Source organism: Somniosus microcephalus, chromosome 17 (genome assembly GCF_052327205.1).
Source record: "Somniosus microcephalus isolate GS21.2 chromosome 17, FLI_Smic_1.0, whole genome shotgun sequence".
In the NCBI taxonomy this organism is placed as follows: domain Eukaryota; kingdom Metazoa; phylum Chordata; class Chondrichthyes; order Squaliformes; family Somniosidae; genus Somniosus; species Somniosus microcephalus.
The window spans coordinates 85487398-85513996 of NC_141003.1; the positions used below are offsets into that span (position 1 = coordinate 85487398).

General features: G+C 46.4%; 1 protein-coding gene across 1 annotated transcript in view; it reads left to right on the top strand.

The window, feature by feature from the left end:
* Positions 1–26599, top strand: part of camk1da (calcium/calmodulin-dependent protein kinase 1Da) — a 694020-nt gene that overhangs the window by 589943 nt on the left and 77478 nt on the right. Inside the window, exons 7-8 of the mRNA XM_086010788.1 lie at positions 13191–13303; positions 25295–25373. Of these exons, the coding sequence (XP_085866914.1) occupies positions 13191–13303; positions 25295–25373 (192 nt within the window). The remainder of the gene's footprint in view (positions 1–13190; positions 13304–25294; positions 25374–26599) is intronic.

Here is a 26599-nt window from a genome sequence, read left to right on the forward strand (position 1 = left end):
CCAGGCCACTTTCCCCTATCTAGACAACGTCACCATCTGCGGCCGCGACCAGCAGGACCATGATGTTAATCTAGAGAAATTCCTCCGTACAGCCCAGCGGCTGAACCTAACATAAAACAAGGACAAATGTATGTTTCGTACCAAGCGCCTTGCCATTCTTGGCTGTGTAGTGGAGAACGGAGTCATCGGCCCCGACCCCGACAGGATGCGCCCCCTTATGGAGCTCCCCCTCCCCCACTGCCAAAAAGCACTGAAGAGATGCCTAGGGTTTTTCTCATACTATGCTCAGTGGGTGCCCAACTATGCGGACAAAGCCAGACCCCTAATCAAGTCCACCTCCTTCCCCCTGGCAGCAGAGGCCTGTGCAGCCTTCACTCTCATAAAAAGAGATACTGCGAGGGCCACGATGCACACAGTGGATGAGTCCATCACTTTCCAAGTGGAGAGCGACGCATCCGACTTTGCCCTAGCTGCAACCCTTAACCAGGCGGGGAGACCCGTGGCCTTTTTCTCAAGGACCCTCCAGGGCCCCGAGATTCGACACTCCTCTGTCGAAAAGGAGGCCCAGGCCATTGTGGAAGCTGTGCGACATTGGAGGCATTACCTGGCCGGAAAACGATTTACCCTGCTCACTGACCAGCGTTCAGTAGCTTTTATGTTTAAATAATAAGCAGAGGGGCAAAATCAAGAACGACAAGGTCTTGAGGTGGCGAATCGAACTCTCCACCTACAATTACGATATCTTGTACCGGCCCGGGAAACTCAATGAGCCCCCCAGATGCCCTATCACGTGGTACATGCGCCAACGCGCAGGTCGATAGACTGAAGACCCTCCACAATGACCTCTGCCACCCGGTGGTCACCAGGTTTTTTCACTTCATCAAATCCCGTAACCTGCCCTACTCCATCGAGGAGGTCAGGACCATGACCAGGAACTGCCCAATCTATGCCGAGTGCAAACCGCATTTTTATAGGCCAGACAGAGCGAGCCTGATCAAAGCCACGCGCCCCTTTGAACGGCTGAGCGTCGATTTTAAAGGGCCCCTCCCCTCCTCCGACCGCAATGTGTACTTCCTCAACATAATTGACAAGTACTCCCGTTTCCCGTTTGCCATCCCTTGCTCAGACATGACCAGTACCACGGTCATTAAATGTCTGAATGACCTCTTCGCCTTGTTCGGTTTCCCTAGCTATATTCATAGCGACAGGGGCTCATCCTTTATGAGCGACGAACTTCGGCAGTACCTGCTCTCGAGAGGTATTGCTACAAGCAGGACCACCAGCTACAACCCCCGGGGGAATGGCCAGGTGGAAAGGGAGAATGCGACGGTCTGGAAGGCAGTCCTTTTAAACTTGAAATCTAAGGGCCTTCCGCCCTCTCGCTGGCAGGAAGTCCTCCCTGTGGCGCTCCATTCCATTCGGTCACTGCTCTGTACTGCCACCAATGCTACCCCTCACGAGAGAATGTTCTCCTTCCCCAGGAAGTCCACATCGGGGATCTCGTTACCGACATGGCTGACTTCTCCAGGACCCGTCCTACTGCGGAAGCACGTGAGGTCCCATAAGACGGACCCCCTGGTCGAGAGGGTGAGCCTCCTCCATGCCAACCCTCAGTATGCTTACGTGGTGTACCTGGACGGGCGGGAGGACACAGTCTCCATACGAGACCTCGCACCTTCGGGTGCTCCCGAAACACCTCCCTCGCCACCCACCACTACCCACGCCTACCCCCAGTACGCTTACGTAGCGTACCCGGACGGGCGGGAGGACACAGCCCCCACACGAGATCTCGCACCTTCGGGTGCCCCTGAAACACTACCATTGCCATCCACCACTACCCACAACCCAACCCCGCTAGACGGCATGACCACCCAACCACTCAATGAGACGCCAGATTCAACGTTGGATGCTGCACCATCTCCGCCGCCACCACGATGATCAGGACGGCATACAAGGCCACCTGATAGACTTACTTACACGAACCTTTAGTACAGTTCACCCCGCCAGACTCAATTTTAAACAAGGGGTGAATGTGGTAAACCACTGTTATTGTTGTTCACCGTTGTTGTTGTTGTTGCACACTGTTGCACCTATGCATGCCTCAGCATGTCTCTGCTGGCTCCGCCCCTGGCTCCACCCACAGGCCCAGGTATAAAGGTGATTGCTCTGCAGCCCCCTGCCTTCTTGGAACCCAGTCAACCACGAGAGGCATGCTCTGTTCTTTGCTAATAAAAGCCTTTAGTTACTCTCCTAACTCTCCGTCTTTTATGAGTAATTGATAGCGCATCATACACGGCACAAGATCATTGAAGAGTTCAAATGACACAACGCATGACAGCTTTGCCTTCGTGCTTTCCAGCCATCATCTGAACCCTGGGATGAAATGATTGCCTTGAAATAATTCCCATGTATCTATATGGAAACGGTAGAGGTGGTTTTATTCAACTTACGCTATTTTTGACTGGCATCTGGTGTCAAAATGGACATCAAAATTCAGGACTCTTCAGGCCTGGGATGTGTGAGGAAGCCCCTACTGATAGATTAATGATTCTGATGTAACAACAGAAAACGCTGGAAAAACTCAGCAGGCCAGGCAACATCCGTGGAGAGAGAAACAGAGTCAACGTTTCAGGTCGAAACCCTTCGTCAGGACTGAGAAAAAAGCAGGAAATGAAACAGATTAAAAGGCCAGTTTGGGGGCTGGGAAATGGGGGAGGGGATGAAAGAACAAAAAGGAAGGTCTGGGAGGTGAAGAGACATTAAGAGATATTCAAGGCGAGACGAGATGGTAATAGGACCGGTAAAGAGACAAAGAATGGCTCTAGATGAAGTGTGAAATACGCTGGCAGAGTGAGAGACAGCTGCTGTGTGGGAGAGAGAAAAAGGAAAAGGCACAAACCAAAAGGGTGGATAAAAAATATATTAAAATATAATAGGGGCCGAGGTTATGATCTGAAATTGTTGAACTCGATATTGAGTCCGGAAGGCTGTAAAGTGCCTGCCCCTATACCTCCCCCCTTCCCACTGTCCAGGGCCCCAAACACCCCTTCCAGGTGAAACAGCGATTTACTTGTACTTCTTGCAATCTAGTATACTGTATTCGCTGCTCACGATGTGGTCTCCTCTACATTGGGGAGACCAAACACAGATTGGGTGACCACTTTGCGGAACACCTCCGTTCAGTCCGTAAGGGTGACCCCGAGCTTCCGGTCGCCTGTCATTTTAATTCACCGCCCCATTCCCACTCGGACCTCACCGTCCGCGGCCTCTTGCATTGTTCCACGGAAGCTCAGCGTAAACTCGAGGAACAGCACCTCATCTTCCGATTAGGCACTTTACAGCCTTCCGGACTCAATATCGAGTTCAACAATTTCAGATCATAACCTCGGCCCCTATCATATTTTTATATATTTTTTATCCACACTTTTGGTTTGTGCCTTTTCCTTTCCTCTCTCCCACATGGCAGCTGTCTCTCACTCTGCCAGCGCATTTCACACTTCATCTAGAGCCATCCTTTGTCTATTTACCTGTCCTATTACCATCTCGTCTCACCTTGAATACCTCTTAATGTCTCCTCACCCCCCACTGACCTTCCCTTTTGTTCTTTCAGCCCCTCCCCCATTTCCCAGCCCCCAAACTGGCCTTTTAATCTGTTTCATTTTCTGCTTTTTTCTCAGTTCTGAAGAAGGTCTTCGACCTGAAACGTTAACTCTGTTTCTCTCTCCACGGATGCTGCCTGGTCTGCTGAGTTTTTCCAGCGTTTTCTGTTGTTATTTCGGATTTCCAGCATCCGCAGTATTTTGCTATCGTATAAATGATTATGATGTAATTGCTGCAAGCTTAACCAATGGTAAGCGACAACCAATTAACAGAAACTAACGTAGCCAGTGTGTAACGCAAGCAACTATCAACCCGCAGAATTTATATCCGTGTGTGTCTCTGTACACTCCAGTGAAGCAGATCACATGAAATAAATGAATAAACCTATTAAAATGTTTACAAGATTTGCAAGGGAACTTCAGACTCCAAAGGTGGGGGAGGCGGGCTCTATAAGGTTGACGTGGCTCCAAGGTGATGTACCTAATGATGGGAGTTCAGAACTAAGTCAACCCTACGTGGCAAACTCATTGAAATATATATAAGATCCTGAGGGGGATTGACAGGGTAGATGCTGAGAGACTGTTTCCCCTGGCTGGAGAGTCTAGAACCAGGGGTCACAGCCTCAGGATAAGGGGTCGGCCATTCAGGTTTGAGATGAGGAGGAATTCCTTCACTCAGAGGGTTGTGAATCTTTGGAATTCTCTACCCCAGAGGGCTGTGGATGCTGAGTCATTGAGTATATTCAAGGCCGAGAGCGATAGATTTTTGGACTCTAGCAGAATCAAGGGATATGGGGATCGGACGGGAAAGTGGAGTTGAGGTTGAAGATCAGCCATGATCTTACTGAATGGCGGAGCAGGCTCGAGGGGCCATGTGGTCTACTCCTGCTCCTAATTCTTATGTTTGTATGGTCTTATGTTCTTAAACTTGGCATTTGGATGCCTGACCACTGCACGTCCAAGCACTGTTGATGATTGACCACTAATAGAAACTGGAAGGATAGACCTATCCCTGGGATTCTTCCCAACCTGCACCATATAATCCTGCGAGCCATTGCTTTAATGGGTAGGCTGGTCCAAGCTGGACAAGCAGCAGGAAACACACCATGCTGTGCGGTTTGAGCTGATTAATCTTCAGCAGTACCCCTGTGCACACTTAGGGTTCTCCAAACCTTGGCTCTGGCAAGCTGCACCGAAGCTCTCTGGATCTCGGTAAAGAAATGAAGAAAGAACTTGCATTTGTGCAGCTCATTTCATATCCTCAGGACATCTCAATTACTTTTGAAGAGCAACCACTGGTGTTAATGTGGGCAAACAGCACTCAGCTTGTTCACAGCAAGCTTCCACAAATAGCAACTGAGTTGAATGACCACCTCACCCTGATGGTGTTGGTTTAGGTAGAAGTGTTGGCCAAGGCACCGAGAGAACTCTCTGCATTTCTTCGCTCTTATGACCACCTAAACAGGCAGAAAGTTTAACATCTCATCTGACCGACGGCACCTCCAACAGTGCAGCACTCCCTCAGTACTGCACTGGAGCGTCAGTCTATATTGTGTGCTCAAGTCCATAGTACGACTTGAACTCGCAGTGCTCCAGAGTCGAGAGCGCTACAATTAAGATCAGCTAGCTCTGTACAGGTTGAGGATTGAACCTGTGATCTTACTGGTCTGTATGTCTCAGTACTAAACCGGGTTGTACATTTTTTTTTATTCGTTCATGGGATCTGGGCTTCGCTGGCAAGGCCAGCATTTATTGCCCATCCCTAGTTGCCCTTGAGAAGGTGGTGGTGAACCGCCTTCTTGAACCGCTGCAGTCCGTGTGGTGAAGGTGCTCCCACAGCGCTGTTAGGGAGGGAGTTCCAGGATTTTGACCCAGCGACGATGAAGGAACGGTGATATACTTCCATGTCAGGATGGTGTGTGACTTGGAGTGGAACCTGGAGGTGGTGGTGTTCCCATGCGCCTGCTGCCCTTGTCCTTCTAGGTGGAAGAGGTCGTGGATTTGGGAGGTGCTGCTGAAGAAGTCGTGGATTTGGCGAGTTGCTGCAGTGCATCTTGTAGATGGTACACACTGCAGCCACGGTGCACCGGTGGTGGAGGGAGTGAATGTTTAAGGTGGTGGATGGGGTGCCAATCAAATGGGCTGCTTTGTCCTGGATGATGTCGAACTTCTTGAGTGTTGTTGGAGCTGCACTCATCCAGGCAAGTGGAGAGTATTCCATCACACTCCTTACTTGTGCCTTGTAGATGGTGGAAAGGCTTTGGGGAGTCAGGAGGCGAGACACTCACCACAGAATACCCACCCTCTGACCTGCTCTTGTAGCCACAGTATTTATGTGGCTGGTCCAGTTAAGTTTCTGGTCAATGGTGAATCCCCAGGATGTTGATGGTGGGGGATTCGGTGATGGTAATGCCATTGAATGTCAAGGGACGGTGGTTAGACTCTCGCTTGTTGGCGATAGTCAGTGCCTGGTACTCCTGTGGCACGAATGTTACCTGCCACTTATCAGCCCAAGCCTGAACGTCGTCCAGGTCTTCTTGCATGTGGGCATGGACTGCTTTATTATCTGAGGAGTTGTGAATGGCACTGAACACTGCAGTCATCAGTGAACATCCCCATTTCTGACCTTAAGTTGGAGGGAAGGTCATTGATGAAGCAGCTGAAGATGGTTGGGCCTAGGACACTGCCCTGAGGAACTCCTGCAGCGATGTCCTGGGGCTGTGATGATTGAGCTCCAACCACCACAACCATCATCCTTTGTGCTAGGTATGACTCCAGCCAGTGAAGCTTTTTCCCCCGATTCCCATTGACTTCAGTTTTACGAGGGCTCCTTGATGCCACACTTGGTCAAATGCTGCCTTGATGTCAAGGGCAGTCACTCTCACCTCACCTCTGAAATTCAGCTCCTTTGTCCATGTTTGGACCACGGCTGTAATGAGGTCTGGAGCCGAGTGGTCTTGGCGGAACCCAAACTGGGCATCAGTGAGCAGGTTATTGGCGAGTAAGTGCCGTTTGATAGCACTGTCAATGACACCTTCCATCACTTTGCTGATGATTGAGAGTAGACTGATGGGGCGGTAATTGGCCGGATTGGATTTGTCCTGCTTTTTGTGGACAGGACATACCTGGGCAGTTTTCCACATTGTCGGATAGATGCCAGTGTTGTAGCTGTACTGGAACAGCTTGGCTAGAGGCGCGGCTAGTTCTGGAGCACAAGTCTTCAACACGATAGCCGGGATGTTATTGGGGCCCATAGCCTTTGCTGTATCCAGTGCGCTCAGCCATTTCTCGATATCACGTGGAGTGAATCGAATTGGCTGAAGACTGGTTTCTGTGATGGTGGGGACCTCGGGAGTAGGCCGATATGTATCATCCACTTGGCACTTCTGGCTGAAGATGGTTGCAAATGCTTCAGCCTTGTCTTTTGCACTCACGTGCTGGGCTCCACCATCATTGAGGATGGGGATATTCATGGAGCCTCCTCCTCCCGTTAGTTGTTTAATGGTCCACCACCATTCACGACTGGATGTGGCAGGACTGCAGAGCTTTGATCTGACCCGTTGATTGTGGGATCCCTTAGCCCCGTCTCATTACTCATTAAGCTTTCATGGGAGCCGTCACTTGGATTTTTATAAGTAACATGTACTCTCAGTGATTTCACTCATTACTTACTGAATTTTGCAAGAAAGTTTAGATTTAGTGTGTCAGTAATTATAGCAACCCTGATTATCCGCATCCATATTATTTCCACTCTTCATTAGCCACAAGAATTTTTGTGGGATTTGCAGCTTAGTTTAAAAAAAACGAACTAAAATGCAATGAAGCATTTTCAATTGATCTTTCACAGACTCTGGGTCCTTTCTTCATATAAAGGATAAATTGTTTTTGTCTGAATGTCCACTACCTGGTAGAATGTACAATCTGTGCAGCTCTGATATTTAGTATTGGGTCAGGCGATCAGTTGGAAACAAGGCTTCATTAAAAATATTTCATTTTTAAAATGGAAAAGCCAGAGGGGAAAAATTCAGTTGGTTAGCGCCTCCCGTTAGCACCTCCGGGAGGGCGCTAACGATTTACCGCCCGTGCGCGGCGAATTTAGCGCCGCCTTCGAAATTCAACTGCCATTTTGCGGTGGCGCTAAATACTACCTGCGCCCGGAGATCGTGATGTCATCCAAGCGTGCACCGCCCCGCTAGCGCCCCGGACCGGAAATTGATTCTCGCCCCCTGCCTCAGCGCCTGGCGCTAGGAACGACAGGTAGAGAGGGACGGTTTGCAGTCGGCTGGGAGCTGGAGGAGCGCTATTTAAAGGCGTGCGCTTCCTGTTTGTTCCACAGCCACAACCAGAGCCTCCAATGCCTGGTCGCTGAACCGGCGAGCTCTCTCCCTGGGCCTCTGAGCAGCCTTGATATTCCTGGTTGAAGAATTGCACCTCCTTGTAGGCCCAGGTCAAAAGCAGCAATGATCAGGGTGAGGCTGTGCAGCATGATGGAGCCTCCCCTTTAAGAACTGGAAGGCGCCAGTCTGTCTGAGTACAAGGTAATTGACAGCGCCTGAGCTTGAGTAGCGCTCTGAGGTAGCGCCCCGTTCCCTGATGTTAGCGCCCTAAGAAAAGTGTGTAGCGCTTGATTTAGCGCTCCAATCACCTTCAGGGGCGCTGGAGACGAATTTCGTGCTTGCCGGCGCTAATTTGCACCGGGTGCTAAATTTTGCGGCCAGCCAATGTTAGCGCCTCAATATGGTCGATACCGAATTCCTCCCCCACCCCCCCAATGGGTCTTATCTGCACCTGCTGGGCACTTGATTAGACTGGACCAATCAGAAAATAAAAACTCACTGTATCACACCAAGTATAAAGGAACTCTCAATTATCTGCCAATTTCCACCCTTGGTTGGAAGGATTGGCTCCATCATGGGCAGTAATTGAGTTTCTGCTGTGTCTCCATTAGTTATGTTCATTTGAATCTTCTCAGACCACCCATAAACTTTAAAGAACAAAAAGTATTTTCCCACGATTAAGAAATTCTAGAGTTACAAAAAGAGTTTGAAATGGAATGAGGAACATCTGCGATCCAGTAAGTTACTGTCGCTACGTTGTGTCTCCTCAAATTTAATTCCTGACCCATATTTATCCGTGTCTATCCTCCGTCTATCCTTCGTCGGGCGGGGGAGTGATCCAAGACACCATCCCGCCGGCGGTCAGGCTGTGCAGGACTTGCACCGGAGCGCAGCAGATATTGAAGATGTACGCTGGGAGCCTGAGGACGCCGCATTCAGCTAATAATAATTATCCGATGTGTGGTGCAAGGTTGGGGCCGCTTATTGAATAACTGGATGGAAATGGTTGAAGGTTTTGGAGTTAACACAGCCAGTGTGTTCTCTGTTTAAACCATGGAAACCGGATGGCTATCAAGGCCGAAAAAGTGTGTAAAATTAGTGGTTGTTGTCAGTGCAAACTGATGGACTTGATTGTGTGGCTTGGACTGGTTAGAGACTGAATGAAAATGAAATATTTTTCCATCTGCCGGAAGAATTGACTTTTGGTCAGGCCATTAAAGGCAGTGAGTATTATTACTGTGTTTCATACCTTCAATTTTAACATTTTTTTTCCAATCAGAAAATTGCTTCATAATTTAATTCCAAACATGGTTAGAAAAGTAGTTCTGTCAAATTGGCGTCCATTGTTATCCCATTTTAAAGGCACGGTGGCCGGCCGACATGAAAAACAATCGCCCGGCACTCAGTTTGATCGGGCTGATCGCGCGGCACTCCCACAGCAGATGCCACAAAAAAAATGCAGAGCTCGTAGCGGGGAGCCCTTTCCTTTAAGCATAGTATTATGTCCGTGTATAATTGATACACGGACTGCAGGAGTTGATTATAACAAGTCTTTACTGAATGGAGACAACCTGGAAACTGAAACTACATAAGCCTGCTAGGGCCTTTTATACAGGGGTGGTCACTGCCGGTACTGCAGTCTGAGACCAGTTATTCCCTTAAAGGTACATACACAACAATTCCTCCCCTTTTAGATAAACAGTACATAACATTCATTTAACAACTAAATAATAACTAATTACAATTACAATTACGGTTGCTAGATACATTGGTTGAAGTTAAGCAATTATAAGTTCAGTCTTTGAGGAGGCTTCCTGATTCTGTCTGGATAACGCCTCTTTGGGATATCAGGTTCTTCTGGCAAGGTTGAGTCGGGATCAATGTCGTTGTTTGGTTCGTCTGCTTCCAATATCACCGATTCTGCGGTAGATGCAATTGGTACTTCGGTTTCATCGCCAGGTGTATCAGATCGTGGTGTGGAGTTGACGTTTTCCAGTGACTCTAGAATCTGGTCAGCATGGCATCTTACAATGCTCTCTCCAACGTCCACGGTATACATTAGAGGTCCTTGCCGTGTACAGATCGTTCCTGGCTGCCATTTCTCTGTGCGGTAGTCCCGGGCCAAAACTGGTTGACCTATCTTAAAACTCCTGGTCGGTCTTTCATTCATATTCTGAAACTGCCTGTTCTCCACATCTCTTCTGACGTTTGGCTTAACCAAATCCAAGCGGCATCGTAGTCTTCGATTGAAGAACATCATGGCTGGAGTTTGGTTGGTAACCGCATGTGTCGCATTCCGGTAGGCAAACAAGAAGTTATCCACCTTGTGTTGTAGGGGTATATCTTCATTACACATTGCCTTGATAGCCTTCTTGAATGTTTGAACAAACCTCTCGGCCAATCCATTAGTGGCTGGATGATATGGGGCGGATGTGTAATGCTTAACACCATTGTTCTTTAAGAACCTCCGGAACTCTTCAGACACAAACTGTGGTCCATTGTCAGAGCAAATCTGTTCAGGCAGCCCATTCCTGGCGAATATGGTTCGTAAGACTGTGATAGTTTTTTCTGTGGTGGTTGAGGACATTTTTATTACCTCTGGCCACTTTGAATGTGCATCCACCGCAATTAAAAACATTGAGTCCATAAAGGGACCAGCAAAATCAATGTGCACCCTTTGCCATGGAGATGAGGGCCACTCCCATGGATGTAGAGGGGCTTGTGGTGGGGCGTTTTGGACCTTCTGGCATCCTGTACAGCTCTTGGTCATCTCTTCGATTTCTCTATCGATTCCCGGCCACCACACAAACGCTCTGGCTAAGTTCTTCATTTTTACCCCTCCCAGATGACCCTCATGAAGCTCATTGAGCACTCTATCCTTCAATTTGGGTGGAATTACTACTCTGGATCCACACATCAAGGTTCCTCTGCACACTGACAGCTGTTCTCTTCTCGGCGAGAATGCTGGCAGCAGTGGTTCGCCATGTGCTGGCCATCCCATCCTCGTCGCCAGTATTATGTCCGTGTATAATTGATACACGGACTGCAGGAGTTGATTATAACAAGTCTTTACTGAATGGAGACAACCTGGAAACTGAAACTACAGAAGCCTGCTAGGGCCTTTTATACAGGGGTGGTCACTGCCGGTACTGCAGTCTGAGACCAGTTATTCCCTTAAAGGTACATACACAACACATAGAATCATAGGAAAATAGGAGCAGGAGTCGGCCATTCGGCCCTTCGAGCCTGCTCCGCCATTCAATATGATCATGGCTGATCCTCTATCTCAATACCATATTCCCGCTCTCTCCCCATACGCCTTTTGTGTCTAGAAATCTATCTATCTCCTTCTTAAATATATTCAGTGACTTGGCCTCCACAGCCTTCTGTGGTAGAGAATTCCACAGGTTCACCACCCTGAGTGCAGACATTTCTCCTCATCTCAGTCCTAAATGTCCTACCCCTTATCCTGAGACTGTGACCCCTCGTCCTAGACCCCCCAGCCAGGGGAAACATCCTCCCCCTACATCCAGTCTGTTTAGCCCAGTCAGAATATTATACGTTTCAATGAGATCCCCTCTCATTCTTCTAAACTCTAGTGAAGACAGGCCGAGTCGACCTAATCTCTCCCAAGCACATCGCCCCGGATCGCCCCCGGACGTTCCCCGCCTCCTGCGCTCCAAGGGGCAAGGGGAGCTCTTGATTTCGCGCTCCACTTCCCTCTTGGAGCAAAAAATGGGAATTTCTCAAATGTTTGAAAATGTTAGCCGCTAACTTTTCACACATCTTTGACTTCGCGCCCCAAGTTTTGCTCTGGGGCTACAGTCCTGTTGTAGATCCTGAAACACGCCACCCAGTGGCTCAGCTGGGCAATAGCCAAATTCACCCAGACCGTGGCAAATAGATTCACAGGACAAGCAGCTCTGAACTTGTCGCAACATCGTGGAAATTTTCACTTTTTTATTCGTTCCTGGGACGTGGGCATCGCTGACAAGGCCACCGTGAGTGGCACCTTGACCCATTTACAGATAGCTGTTCCAATACGTGCCAGGAGGAAGCAATGTACGACTTTACTGCTTCTTCCAACCATTTATATTCATCGGGAAGGGTCAATAGTGATCATCGCCAGCTCCCCATATTCCATCATTGCATGAGAAGAAATGAAAGCTGCCCTCAAATCTGCTTCAGCTACTTAACTTGTCTATATTCTGTTGGCTCATAAACACCTCACAGGGCAAGATTCCAGGTAAAGTGACATTTCCAATTTTTTTTCAGGTTTTAAATTTCTAGATACCACCAGCAGTAAATTAAAATATTTAAATGAGGGTCTTACCGCCCAGGCAGATAATCACTAAAGCAGAGGCAGACAATTTATTAATACAGGGGAGAATTTGGCACCTGCCTACCTGAAAGGAGACCGCAGTTGGCTGATCTACTGCCTTCGATAGAGTTTACTTGAAGTTCGTTCCTGTTCACGGTTCTAGAAAAATCGCAAATTACGGACGTCAGTTGGCTGAGGTAGCTCATCTTTCCATGGAAAGTTCCGGGTCCCCATTACAGCACCCAACTGCCTCTTGATGCTTCCAGACGTTTGGTCCCCACGACCCTACCTTGTAGACCATTCACGATATTGGTCACTTTTTGCGTAAAGTAATATTTGACATCAATCCTGAACTTAGCGTTTACCGGTTCGTAACGATGTCCCGTTGTCCTGCAGTTGTGGCTTAACTTGAAAGAGTCATCTGGATTCAACTTTTCTATTACATTTAGTATCTTGTATTTTTTAAAAATTTATTCATTCACGGGATCTGGGCGTCGCTGGCAAGGCCGGCATTTATTGCCCATCCCCAGTTGCCCCTTGAGAAGGTGGCGGTGAGCCGCCTTCTTGAACCGCTGCAGTCCGTGTGGTGAAGGTGCTCCCACAGTGCTGTTAGGGAGGGAGTTCCAGGATTTCGACCCGGCGACGATGAAGGGACGGTGATATACCTCCAAGTCAGGATGGTGTCTCTTGTTAGGTTTCCTCTTGCTGGCGCCCTGAGGGTCCGAGTTTTTCTATTCTTTCCTCATGGCACAGCTCTCCGGCACCAGCGACCAGCTTCCTGGCGCTTTTCTGCACCAAAGATTCTCTGCCTTTTAGTTTCAGCAACCATATCATTGTTTAATTATTTTGTTTGAGAAAGATATCTAGTAAGTAAACCTGCACAATTTACACTATTGTTATTAACTATTTTATTTTCTATATATCTCCCCTCAGGTTATGTGGCTATCCTCCATTTTATGATGAAAATGACTCCAGACTGTTTGAACAGATATTAAAGGCAGAATATGAGTTTGACTGTCCATACTGGGATGACATCTCCGAATCTGGTATGTTGAAGGGCACCTTTTAAAAATTTGTTCTCATAATGCAGGCAATGCTGGCAAGGCCACATTTCTACATCCAGCTCTACCTCACTACCTCTTCTCTCGACCCCGCCACGGTCTCTAAATTGTCAGACTGCTTGAGTTCTGGATGAGCTGAAATTTCCTCCAACTAAATATTGGGAAGACCGAATCCATTATTTTCGGTCCCCGCCACAAACTCCGTTCCCTAGCCACCGACTCCATCCCTTTCCCTAGCATCTGTCTGAGGCTGAACCACACTGTTCGCAACCTTGGTGTCATATTTGATCCTGAAACGAGCTTCTGACCACATATCCGCAGCATAACTAAGACCGCCTTTTTCCACCTCCGTAACATCGCCCGTCTCCGCCCCGCCTCAGCTCATCCGCTGCTGAAACCCTCATCCATGCCTTTGTTACCTCTAGACTTGACTATTCCAACGCACTCCTGGCCGGCCGCCCACATTCCACCCTACGTAACCTTAAGGTCATCCAAAACTTGGCTGCCCGTGTCCTAACTCGCACCAAGTCCCGTTCACCCATCACCCCTGTGCTCACTGACCTACACTGGCTCCCGGTTGAGCAACGGCCCAATTTCAAAATTCTCATCCTTGTTTTCAAATCCCTCCATGGCCTTGCCCCTCCCTTTCTCTGTTATCTTTTCCATCTCCACAATCCCCCGAGATATCTGCGCTCTCGCAATTCTGGCCTCTTGAGCATCCTGATTATAATCGCTCCACCATTGGTGGCCGTGCCTTCAGCTGCCTAGGCCCTAAACTCTGGAATTCCCTCCCTAAACCTCTCCGCCTCGCTACCTCTCTCTCCTCCTTTAAGATGCTTCTTAGAACCTACCTCTTTGACCAAGCTTTTGGTCATTTGCCCTAATTGATCCTTATGTGGAAAGAAAGAAGAAAGAAAGACTTGCATTTCTATAGCGCCTTTTACGACCACCGGACGTCTCAAAGCACTTTACAGCCAATGAAGTACTTTTTGAAGTGTAGTCACTGTTGTAATGTGGGAAACACGGCAGCCAATTCGCACAGCAAGCTCCCACAAAAATGTGATAATGACCAGATAACCTGTTTTAGTGATGTTGATTGAGGGATAAATATTGGCCCCAGGGATAACTCCCCAACTCTTCTTTCAAAATATCTTTTACATCCATCTGAGAGAGGAAACAGGGTCTCTGTTTAACATCTCATCTGAAGGATGGCACCGCCAATAGTGCAACACTCCCTCAGTACTGCATTGGATGTTAGTCTAGCTTTATGCGCTCAAGTTCCTCTGGAGTGGGACTTGAACCCATCAACCTTCTTTATTCAGTCAAGGTGAGTGTGCTACCCACTGAGCCACAGCTGACACCCAGTACAAAGCCACTGCTCTCTTGTAGCTGTAGTGTTGATGTAGCTAGTAGTATGAGCACCAGCAGCCATACCCACTGAAACTTCTTGCCTTGAAACTACATTGTGTGAATATTAGCATACAAACACTTCTCACACTTAGCATGGTCATATAAACTGCTTTTCCTGCTATTTTAACAGAAGCATTAGCCTATTTATTTCAGCAGGTAAAGAAGTTGCATGTAACTGTTTTAACCGTTTCAATGCTAGAATTCTTCACAGTGTAATTTCAAGGCCTTTGGGTAATGCGATAGAAAGAAATATTTGCTTCAATTCTTAAAAGAGGAAAAATTCTTCATGTACGAGTCCAGACAGTAAGTGCCAATGATTATTCACCTACATGTCACAGCTCAACCCAATCCAGTCCTGATGTCACCACACTTGTACTTTTCAACAGGAGTCACTGGATAATGACCCTGGCCCTGGAATTCTTCGGGGCCTGATCCACCGCACTCGTGCGGACGGATGGAAACCTCCTTCCACCCCAGCCCAGTCCCCGGTCCGTGCTGCAGTAGCTGATCTCAAGTCCACTGCAAGGGTACCACAACTGGCATCAGTGCCCCCGAGCTAGGGAGAGGAGAAATCAGCAAGAGCTTCCACTCCTGACTGCTGTCCAGTGACACTTATTGGAAAATGCATGTGTGTGACTGTTGGATGAGAACTTGGCTGTGCTGGCCCATGGCTGACCATGAAGACTGGCCACCTTGTTGAGAAAATGAGGGGGCGGGGGGTGAGGGTGGGGTGGTGGGGTGAGATTGCCAGCTCTTTCCATTGTCATTTTTGCTTCCTTATATTCCTTTCTCATTCCTTCTGTTCCTCAAGGGCTGGGGTAGCTCAGTTGGTTGATTATCAGAGGGTAGAAAGTTTCGGGTTCTAATACCCAGTAGTGCTCACTCAGACTCTCATCCCTGTGAGATGGCAAAGGATGAGAACAATTTATTAAAATGTATGGGAGCTGAGTTGTTAAGCAATAAAATGGTCGCACTAACAGACATTGGCCTAGAAATTCATTAAGGCGCCGGCAGCTTTGCGGCCAGTTACCGCCTAAAGAGGGCTTCTGCGCCAATACAGGAGGTTGCGCTGATATTCAGCGCAGCGGTAATGGCGGCGGTAGCCGTTAGCGCTGCGCCGGCACCGATGACGTCATCGGTGTGCGCAGTGCCCCGGTACCGGCCCGATCCCCATATTTAGTTGCGGCCGCCTCTTCCACAGCGGCCGCAAACAGCGACCAGAAAACGGGGCCGTACTGTAGCCTTAGTGGGGCGCTTTAAGGTGGAGGTGCGGCCGGCCGCTTTTTCGGCGGCCGCCTGCCCGCACCTCCTTCCCCGGCCTCCTCCACCCCCCCCCCCGCGGCATTGCCGGCTGCTTTCCGTGGTGCCGGGCTCATTTGCCGGCACTATCCAGCGGCGATCTCCCCGTGGCAGGCACCTCCCCCTTAAGAGAAGGAGGCGGCCTGCAGTACCGCAGCCTGCTGCTCCGCAGCAGGTGGCGCAGCAGCGCCTAGAGCGCTGAAATTCAGTTTCAGCGCCCCAAGCGGGGCGGGCACACCCTGGAATAGCGCCCGGTTCCGACTTGGGGCGCAAAAACTGAATATCTGACGGTCGCAACTGGCTCCGCGCCCAGCGCTAACTTTTGGGCGCTAGCCAGCTGGCGGGGCCATAGTGAATTTCTAGGCCATTATCCCTAAATGCTACATCCAATAGGCATCCTGTGTCTAACGGTGATAAGCCCATGTCTTTTTACCCTTTTTTCCCCGTATTTTGTTATGAATAATTTCTTAATTTTTCTCTTTAATTTTATAAAATTTTATTCATTCACGGGATGTGGGCGTCGCCGGCAAGGCCAGTATTTTATTGCCCGTCGCTAATTGCCCCTTGAGAAGGTTGGTGGTGAGCCACCTTCTTGAATACAACTGAGTGGCAGAGGGCAGTTAAGAGTCAACCACATTGCTGTGGGATAGCAAAATACTGCAGATGCTGGAAATCCGAAATGACAACAGAAAATGCTGGAAAAACTCAGCAGGCCAGGCAACATCCGTGGAGAGAAATTATAGTCGACGTTTCGGGTCAAAACCCTTTTTCAAAACTGGAAAGGAAATTAAATAGATCGAAGGCAGGGCTGGGAGAGAACAAAAGAAGTAAAGAGACATTAAGAGGTATTCAAAACCAGACGAGATGATAATAGGACAGTGGAGACAAAAGACGACTCAGATTAGGTGTGAAGTGTACTGGCAGGATGGGAGACAGCTGCCATGTGGGAGAGAGAAAAAAAAAAGAGGAAGGGGGGGGAAGGGAAGACCCAAAACAAGGGGTGGAAAAAAAATATATAAGTAAAAATGTAATAGGGGCCGAGGTTATGATCTGAAATTGTTGAACTCGATATTGAGTCTGGAAGGCTGCAAAGTGCCTAATCGGAAGATGAGGTGCTGTTCCTCGAGTTTACGTTGAGCTTCCGTGGAACAATGCAAGAGGCCAAGGACAGTGAGGTCTGAGTGGGAATGGAGCGGTGAATTAAAATGGGTCTGGAGTCACACTTAGGCCAGACCGGGTAAGGACGGCAGATTTCCTTCCCTAAATGGACATTAGTGAACCAGATGGGTTTTTACCACAATCTGGTAGTTTTATGGTCACCATTATGGATACTAGCTTTTTATTCCATTTGTTCCCGCCCCCGCTCCAACAATTTTCCTGCCACTTCTACTGTGGATGTCTTGCCTCCAGGGTGAGTTGGTAAATCGCCCAAAATGGTAAACAAGAGCGTCATGGTTGGATAATGTGTTTTTCTACTCAGAGTTTGCTGCTGGGAACTATCTCGGTGTAATTCTCAGTTTGCGTCTCTCAATCCAAACTGCTGAGAGGATTTTCTATTTTTACAATACGGAGAAGACCAATAATCGCTGCCAAAACTTACAACTGCCAAGGCGTAGAGTTATGTGTTAATACTGAAAAAGATAAATACAGCCTTGAAATTAAAGCAAAACAGTTGTTTGGCAGGTTTATTCACAGGCAACGGGCCTGATTTTGCAAAAGCATTTCATAATATTCTCTTTTGCTTTGCCAATGATAATTGAAAGTTTTTGCAGTTCCTTGCACACGAGAAATGTGCCAACACTTAAGAAAAGAAGACCAAGTTGGGGCAACTGAGTTGTCACTAACAGAAAATATGTCTTGTTTTGAGAGCATGAAAGTCTCCCACCATTTTCTCCTTTATTCATTGGGTTGTACACGTCCTGAGATCAACGGGCCCGGTGAATGACTCGCTTCCACCGTTTGGTCAATGCTGCTCTTCAGCCAGCCAGCAGGGGGCACAGGATAGCAACTGTGTCACCACTCTCCAATCATTTTCTTTCCGCCCCCATCCCCCATCCCGGGAAAACCCTAAGCATTGAGGCTGGAGATCAGGGACTCAACTAAGCCAACATTGATGAGCTAAAAGTTGGCAGCACTCTCACCTCTGAGTCAGAAGGTCGTGGGTTCAAATCCCTCTCCAGAGACTTGAGCCCAAAAACCCAGGCTGACACTCCAGTGCAGTACTGAGGGAGTGCTGCACTGTCCGAGGTGCCGTCTTTCGGATGAGACGTTAAACCGAGGCCCCGTCTGCTCTCTCAGGTGGACGTAAAAGATCCCATGGCACGATTTCGAAGAAACATAGAAACATAGAAGATAGGAGCAGGAGTAGGCCATTCGGCCCTTCGGGCCTGCTCCGCCATTCAATATCATGGCTGATCATCCAAATTCAGTACCCTGTCCCTGCCTTCTCCCCATATCCCTTGATCCCTTTAGCCTTAAGAAATATATCCAACTCTTTCTTGAATATATTTAATGAACTGGCCTCCACTGCCCTCTGTGGCAGAGAATTCCACAGGTTCACCACTCTCTGGGTGAAGAAATTCCTCCTCATTTCAGTCCTAAATGGCTTACCCCTTATCCTTAGACTATGACCCTTGGTTCTGGACTCCCTGGCCATCAGAAACATCCTTCCTGTATCTAGTCTGTCAAGGCCTGACAGAATTTTATAGGTTTCGATGAGAGCCCCTCTCAATCTTCTAAACTCCAGTGAGTATAAGCCCAATCGACACAATCTCTCCTCATACGTCATTCCTGCCATCCCAGGTATCAGCCTGGTGAATCTTCGCTGCACTCCTTCCATGGCAAGAATGTCCTTCCTCAGATAAGGCGACCAAAACTGCACACAATACTCAAGGTGCGGTCTCACCAAGGCCCTGTACAACTGTAGCAAGACATCCTTGTTCCTGTACTCGAACCCTCTTGCTACGAAGGCCAACATACCATTTGCCTTCTTAACCGCCTGCTGCACCTGCATGCTTACCTTCAGCGACTGGTGCACAAGAACACCCAGGTCTCTTTGCACTTCCCCTTCTCCCAATCTATTGCCATTCAAATAATAATCTGCCTTCCTGTTTTTGCCACCAAAGTGGATAACCTCACATTTATCCACATTATAGTGCATTTGCCATGCATCTGCCCAATCACCCAACCTGTCCAAATCGTACTGGAGTTTCATGACATCCTCCTCACAGCATACCCTCCCACCCAGCTTTGTGTCGTCTGCAAATTTGGAGATATTACATCCAATTCCCTCGTCCAGATCATTAATATATATTGTGAACAGCTGGGGTCCTAGGACCGATCCTTGCGGTACCCCACTAGTCACTGCCTGTCACTCGGAAAACGACCTGTTTATTCCAACTCTTTGCTTTCTGTCCGCCAACCAGTTCTCTATCCAAGTCAATACCTTGCCCCCAATCCCAATGCCTTAATTTTGCACGCTAATCTCTTATGCGGGACCTTATCGAAAGCCTTCTGAAAGTCCAAATACACCACATCCACTGGTTCTCCCTTATCTATTTTACCAGTTACATCCTCAAAAAATTCCAGTAGATTAGTCAAGCATGATTTACCTTTTGTAAATCCATGTTGACTTTGTCCGATCCTGTCACTGCTTTCCAAGTGCTCTGCTATTACATCTTTTATAATGGACTCTAGCATTTTCCCCACTACCGATGTCAGGCTTACCGGTCTATAATTCCCCGTTTTTTCTCTACCACCTTTTTTGAATAGTGGGGTAACATTAGCTACCCTCCAATCCATGGGTACTGTTCCAGAATCTATCGAGTTCTGGAAGATGACCAGCAATGCATCTACTATTTCTAGGGCCACTTCCTTAAGTACCCTGGGATGTAGAATATCAGGCCCTGGGGATTTATCGGCCTTCAGTCCCATCAATTTTCCTAACACCATTTCCCTACAAATACTGATTTCTTTCAGTTCCACCCTTTCATCAGACCCTATGTTCCCCGGCATCTCTGGGAGGTTATTTGTGTCCTCCTTTGTGAAGACAGAACCAAAATATGTATTTAGTTGGTCTGCCATTTCTTTGTTCCCCATTATAAATTGCCCTGATTCTGACTGCAAGGGACCTACGCTTGACTTCACCAATCTTTTTCCCTTCACATATCTATAAAAGCTTTTACAGTCAGTTTTTATGTTCCCTGCAAGCTTACTCTCATATTCTATTTTCCCTTTCTTAATTAATCCCTTTGTCCTCCTTTGTTGAATCCTAAACTGCTCCCAATCCTCAGGATTATTGCTTTTTCTGGCCAATTTATATGTCCTCTCCTTGGATCTTATGCTATCCCTAATTTCCCTTGTTCGCCACGGTTGAGTCACCTTTTTTGTTTTATTTTTATGCCAAACTGGGATGAACAAATTCTGTAGCTCATCCATTCGGCCTTTGAATGTTTGCCATTGCCTATCCACCATCAACCCTTTGAGTGCCATTCTCCAATCAATCCTACCCAACTCGCTCGTCAGACCATCGTAGTTTCCTTTATTTAACTTGAGGACCCTAGTCTCTGAGTCAACTACTTCATTCTCCATCTTAATGAAGAATTCAATCATATTATGATCGCTCCGACCCAAGGGGCCTCGTACAACAAGATTGCTAATTAATCCTTTCTCATTACATAATACCCAGTCTAAGATGGCCTGATCTCTGGTTGGTTCCTCGACATATTGGTCCAGGAAACCATCCCGTAAACACTCCAGGAATTCCTCCTCCACAGTGTTGTTACTAATTTGGTTAGCCCAATCTATATATAGATTAAAGTCACCCATGATGACTCTGTGCCCTTATTGCACGCTTCTTTAATTTCCCTTTTAATGCCATACCCAACCTCCGCCTTACTGTTTGGAGGTCTATAAACCACTCCCACTAACGTTGTTTTCCCCTTAGTATTTCTCAATTCTACCCATACAGATTCCACATCATCAGAGCTAATATCCTTCATTACAATTGTGTTAATCCCTTCTTTAACCAGTAATGCTACCCCACCTCCCTTTCCTTTTTGCCTATCTTTCCTGAATATCGAATACCCCTGAAGAAGAGCAGGGGAGTTATCCCTGGTGTCCTGGGGCCAATATTTATCCCTCAATCAACATAACAAAAACAGATTATCTGGTCATTATCACCTTGCTGTTTGTGGGAGCTTGCTGTGTGCAAATTGGCTGCCGCGTTTCCCACATTATAACAGTGACTACACTTCAAAAAGTACCTCATTGGCTGTAAAGCGCTTTGGGATGTCCGGAGGTCGTGAAAGGCGCTATATGTATGCAAGTCTCATTGAAACATAACATAATTCTTACAGGGCTTGACAGGATAGATGCAGGGAGGTGGTTTCCCCTGGCTGGGGAGTCTAGACCCAGGGGGTCACAGTCTCTGAATAAGGGGTCGTCCATTCAAGACTGAGATGAGGAGAAATGTCTTCACTCAGAGGGTGGTGAATCTTTGGAATTCTCTACCCCAGAGGGCTGTGGAGGCGCAGTCGTTGAGTATATTCAAGACAGAGATCGATAGATTTTTGGATATTAGGAGAATCAAGGGATATGGGGGTAGGGCAGGAAAGTGGAGATGAGGTAGAAGATCAGCCATGATCTTATTGAATGACGGAGCAGGCTCGAAGGGCCGAATGGCCGCCCCCGCTCCTATTTCTTATGATCTTATGTTCTTTCTTTCTTTCTTTCTCTGGCTGTAAGTGTCTTATGTAAAATGAATTTGCGCAGTTTCCGTACAGTATAAAATTAAATGTCCCTACTTTTGCACTAATTGTCAATCTTACTGAGTCCATGGGATGGCCGGTGTTGGAAACCCTGGGAGTACACTCCCCTCTTAACACCACCAAAAACAGATTGACGATTATTCATCTCATTTCTATTTGTGAACCTTGCTATGTGTGAAATTGTTGCTGTATTTCCCCACATGACAATAGCTAACTATATAACAACAGCCACCGCATCCCAGAGCAACATGAATTGTATGTAAAGTGCCTTGAAATGTGGTAAGCCATTCGTCTTCCTTTCTACTTTTAAACCATTATGGGGATGGTTGTAAACCATTAAAACCAGCACTGGAGAAGAAAACCTGCCCTAAAGTGTAAAATTCTCAAAGAGGCACAAGTCAGTACCATTTAAAGGGCAATGAAAACTGAACTGCAAACTAGTCTATCGTATGTCCACCATGTCTAAGGTGTCGTACCAACACACCTCACACGTCCTACACTTCAGGACCGCGTACCTCAAAGTGTCACACATGGTCCAAAAATTAGCAATTCGCTGAAACGACCGCCAAGTTAATTAACTAAATTAGTCATGTGACTCAGTGGGCAGCACTCTCACCTCTGAGTCAGAAAGTTGTGGGTTCAAGTCCCACTCCAGTAGAACTTGAGCACAAAAATCTAGACTAACACTCCCAGTGCAGTGCTGAGGGAGCGCTGCACTGTCAGAGGTGCCGTCTTTCAGATGAGACGTTAAACCGAGGCCCCTTCAGTTCTCTCAGGTGGACGTAAAAGATCCCATGGCACTATTTCGAAGAAGAGCAGGGAGTTCTCCCCGGTGTCCTGGCCAATATTTATCCCTCAATCAACATCACTAAAACAGATTACCTGGTCATTATCACATTGCTGTTTGTGGGAGCTTGCTGTGTGCAAATTGGCTGCTGCATTTCCTATATTACAACAGTGACTACACTTCAAATGTATTTCATTGGCTGTAAAGTGCTTTGGGATGTCCTGAGGTCTTGAAAGGCGCTATAGAAATGCAAGTCTTTCTTTAAATGTAAGCAATCATAAAATAGCCAACTATGAGAAACAAGTAACTAGCAGCAAACCAAGCATTCAGATCCCCAATTTTTTTTCAAAGCTACCATTCTGAAGTGATATGTTTTGGTAGAGGAATGAGGAGAGGCAATATAAACTAACGGGTACAATTTTAAAGGGGGTGCAGGAACAGCGAGACCTGGGGATGTATGTACACAAATCATTGAAGATGGCAGGACAAGTCGAGAAGGCTGTTAAAAAGCATACGGGATCCTTGGTTTTATTAATAAGGCATAGAGTACAAAGGCAAGGAAGTTATGCTAGTATGTCTCTCTGTCTGTCTCTCTGTCTGTCTCTCTGTCTTTCTGTCTGTCCGGCTATACAATCAAAAGTTATAGAGCGTACCTACACGTATGTTATATCGAAAGAAACCTTATCGTTAGGGGACTCTCGTAGGCGTATTTACTTTTTCATCAGACAAAAATTGTTTGGACAGTATACAAAAAACATTACAAAATCCTCAAAAATCCACTCATTACCGGTTGACCAATCCTACCTCTCATTAGCGTTGAGTGACGTGCTGCTTGACCAATCCTACAGTTCACTCACCTGATGGTTGACTAATCAGTGCGTCACGGGCGGGTCCTAATCCTCCAGTCTCCCTAAACTTCGCCGCCATTTTTTCCATCCCCACAGGGACAGAAGCAGCAAAAGAAACCCCCACATTGCCACTCCGGGAGCTTCAGGTGAGTTTCCACACAGCGGGCGGGTCATCGGCAGCGGCCGACCGTCAACCGCGCCACCCGCGGGGGAGCTCAGCTCGGGTCCGTCTCGCCCCGACAGCCCAGCCGGGCCTCAAGCGCTAGGCCCCAGACACGCAACGGGCGCGCCAACTGCAGCTGCCGGCCGTCAACCGCGCGATCCCCTGGTGAGCTCAACGAGAGGGGACAGACACGGGCAGGGACACCGCGCGGCCCAAAATTGCCCTGGCAACGCCGGGCACCCCCTGCTAGTCTTTTATAAAACATTGGTTAGGCCCCAGCTGGTTAGGCACCACACTTTAGGAAGGATGTCAAGGCCTTAGAGAGGGTGCAGAAGAGATTTACTAGAATGGTTCCAGGGATGAGGGACTTCAGTTACGTGGATAGACTGGAAAAGCTGGGGTTGTTCTCCTTGGAGCAGAGAAGGTTAAGAGGAGATTTGATAGAGGTGTTCAAAATCATGAAGGGTTTTAATAGAGTAAATAAAGAGAAACTGTTTCCAGTGGCTGATGGGTCGATAACCAGAGGGCACAGATTTAAGGTGATTGGCAAAAGAACCAGAGGCGACATGAGGAAATAAAATACGCAGCGAGTTGTTGTGATCTGGAATGCGCTGCCTGAAAGGGCAGTGGAAGCAGATTCAATAATAACATTCAAAAGGGAATTGGAGAAATACTTGAGGGGAAACACTTTACAGGGCTTGTGGGGAAAGAGCGGGGGAGTGAAACTAATTGGAGAGCTCTACCATAGACCCGGCACAGGTACAATGGGCCGAATGGCCTCCTTCTGTGTTGTATAATTCTATGATTCTATGATTCAATAACCAGCAAAACTGACCAGCAAAGTTCCTCAAATAATTTCTTCACACTTTTTTCACCCGCCATTTTGTTTTTTCACTCGACTAAGCAGTTACTAAACCCGACTACATTTAAAAAAAATAAATGCATTGCAGCATTTTCACAAGCTGATGAAATTCTAAAGCTTGCAGGGTCAGCATCAACATAACTCGGGTTTGGGGAAGGGGGTAATTGAGTTCCCCTTAACAACTTCCATTGTAACCACTGCTCTTCAGGAATGTTGGAACAGGTGCAGTTGTGAATGGTGCATTGGATGGCCTCGATTTTAAAATTCTCATCCTTGTTTTCAAATCCCTCCATGGCCTCGCCCCTCCCTATCTCTGTAACCTCCTCCAGCCCCACAACCCCCTCGAGATATCTGCGCTCCTCTAATTCTGGCCTCTTGAGCATCCCCAATTTTAATCGCTGCACCATTGGTGGCCGTGCCTTCAGCTGCTGAGGCCCTAGGTTCTGGAATTCCCTCCCTAAACCTCTCCGCCTCTCTACCTCTCTCTCCTCCTTTAAGATGCTCCTTAAAACCGACCTCTTTGATCTGCCCTAATATCCCCTTATGTGGCTCGGTGTCAAATTTTGTTTGATAATCGCTCCTGTGAAGCACCTTGGGACGTTTTACTACGTTAAAGGTGCTATATAAATACAAGTTGTTGTTGATGGAATAGGCTCAACGGGCAGATTAGACATTTTCTCGTGCCTTATGTTCTTATAAAAGCAATAACAGGCTTGTTACTAATACTTCAACAAACCTTTCTTTTTCCTGTTTGACTGAAAGTGATTATTTTATACCCTTTGTTTAAGTTTATGTTTGGGACACATGACTCATCCTCATCAATTATTCCTCTCTTTCAGCTAAAGATTTTATAAAACGCTTGATGGAGAAGGACCCAATCAAACGTTACACATGTGAACAAGCATTGAGACATCCGTGGTAAGCAGGATTGCACTCATTCTAATACATTGCATTCTAATACATTACATTCTAATACATTACATTCTAACAGATTACATTCTAACAGATTACATTCTAATACATTACATTCTAACAGATTATATTCTAATACATTACATTCTAATACATTACATTCTAACAGATTACATTCTAATACATTACATTCTAACAGGTTACATTCTAATACATTACATTCTAATACATTACATTCTAATACATTACATTCTAACAGATTACATTCTAATACATTACATTCTAATACATTACATTCTAATACATTAAATTCTAACAGATTACATTCTAATACATTACATTCTAATACATTAAATTCTAACAGATTACATTCTAATACATTACATTCTAATACATTACATTCTAACAGATTACATTCTAATACATTACATTTTAACAGGTTACATTCTAATACATTACATTCTAATACATTACATTCTAACAGATTACATTCTAACAGATTACATTCTAATACATTACATCCTAACAGATTACATTCTAACAGATTACATTCTAACAGATTACATTCTAATACATTACATTCTAATAGATTACATTCTAATAGATTACATTCTAATAGATTACATTCTAACAGATTACATTCTAATACATTAAATTCTAATAGATTACATTCTAATACATTACATTCTAATACATTACATTCTAACAGATTACATTCTAATAGATTACATTCTAATACATTACATTCTAACAGATTACATTCTAATACATTACATTCTAACAGGTTACATTCTAATACATTACATTCTAATACATTACGTTCTAATACATTACATTCTAATACATTACATTCTAACAGATTATATTCTAATACATTACATTCTAACAGATTACATTCTAATACATTACATTCTAATACATTACATTCTAATACATTACATTCTAACAGATTACATTCTAATACATTACATTCTAACAGATTACATTCTAATACATTACATTCTAACAGGTTACATTCTAATACATTACATTCTAATACATTACATTCTAACAGATTACATTCTAACAGATTACATCCTAACAGATTACATTCTAATACATTACATTCTAACAGATTACATTCCAGCAGATTACATTCTAACAGATTACATTCTAATACATTACATTCTAATAGATTACATTCTAACAGATTACATTCTAATACATTACATTCTAATAGATTACATTCTAAT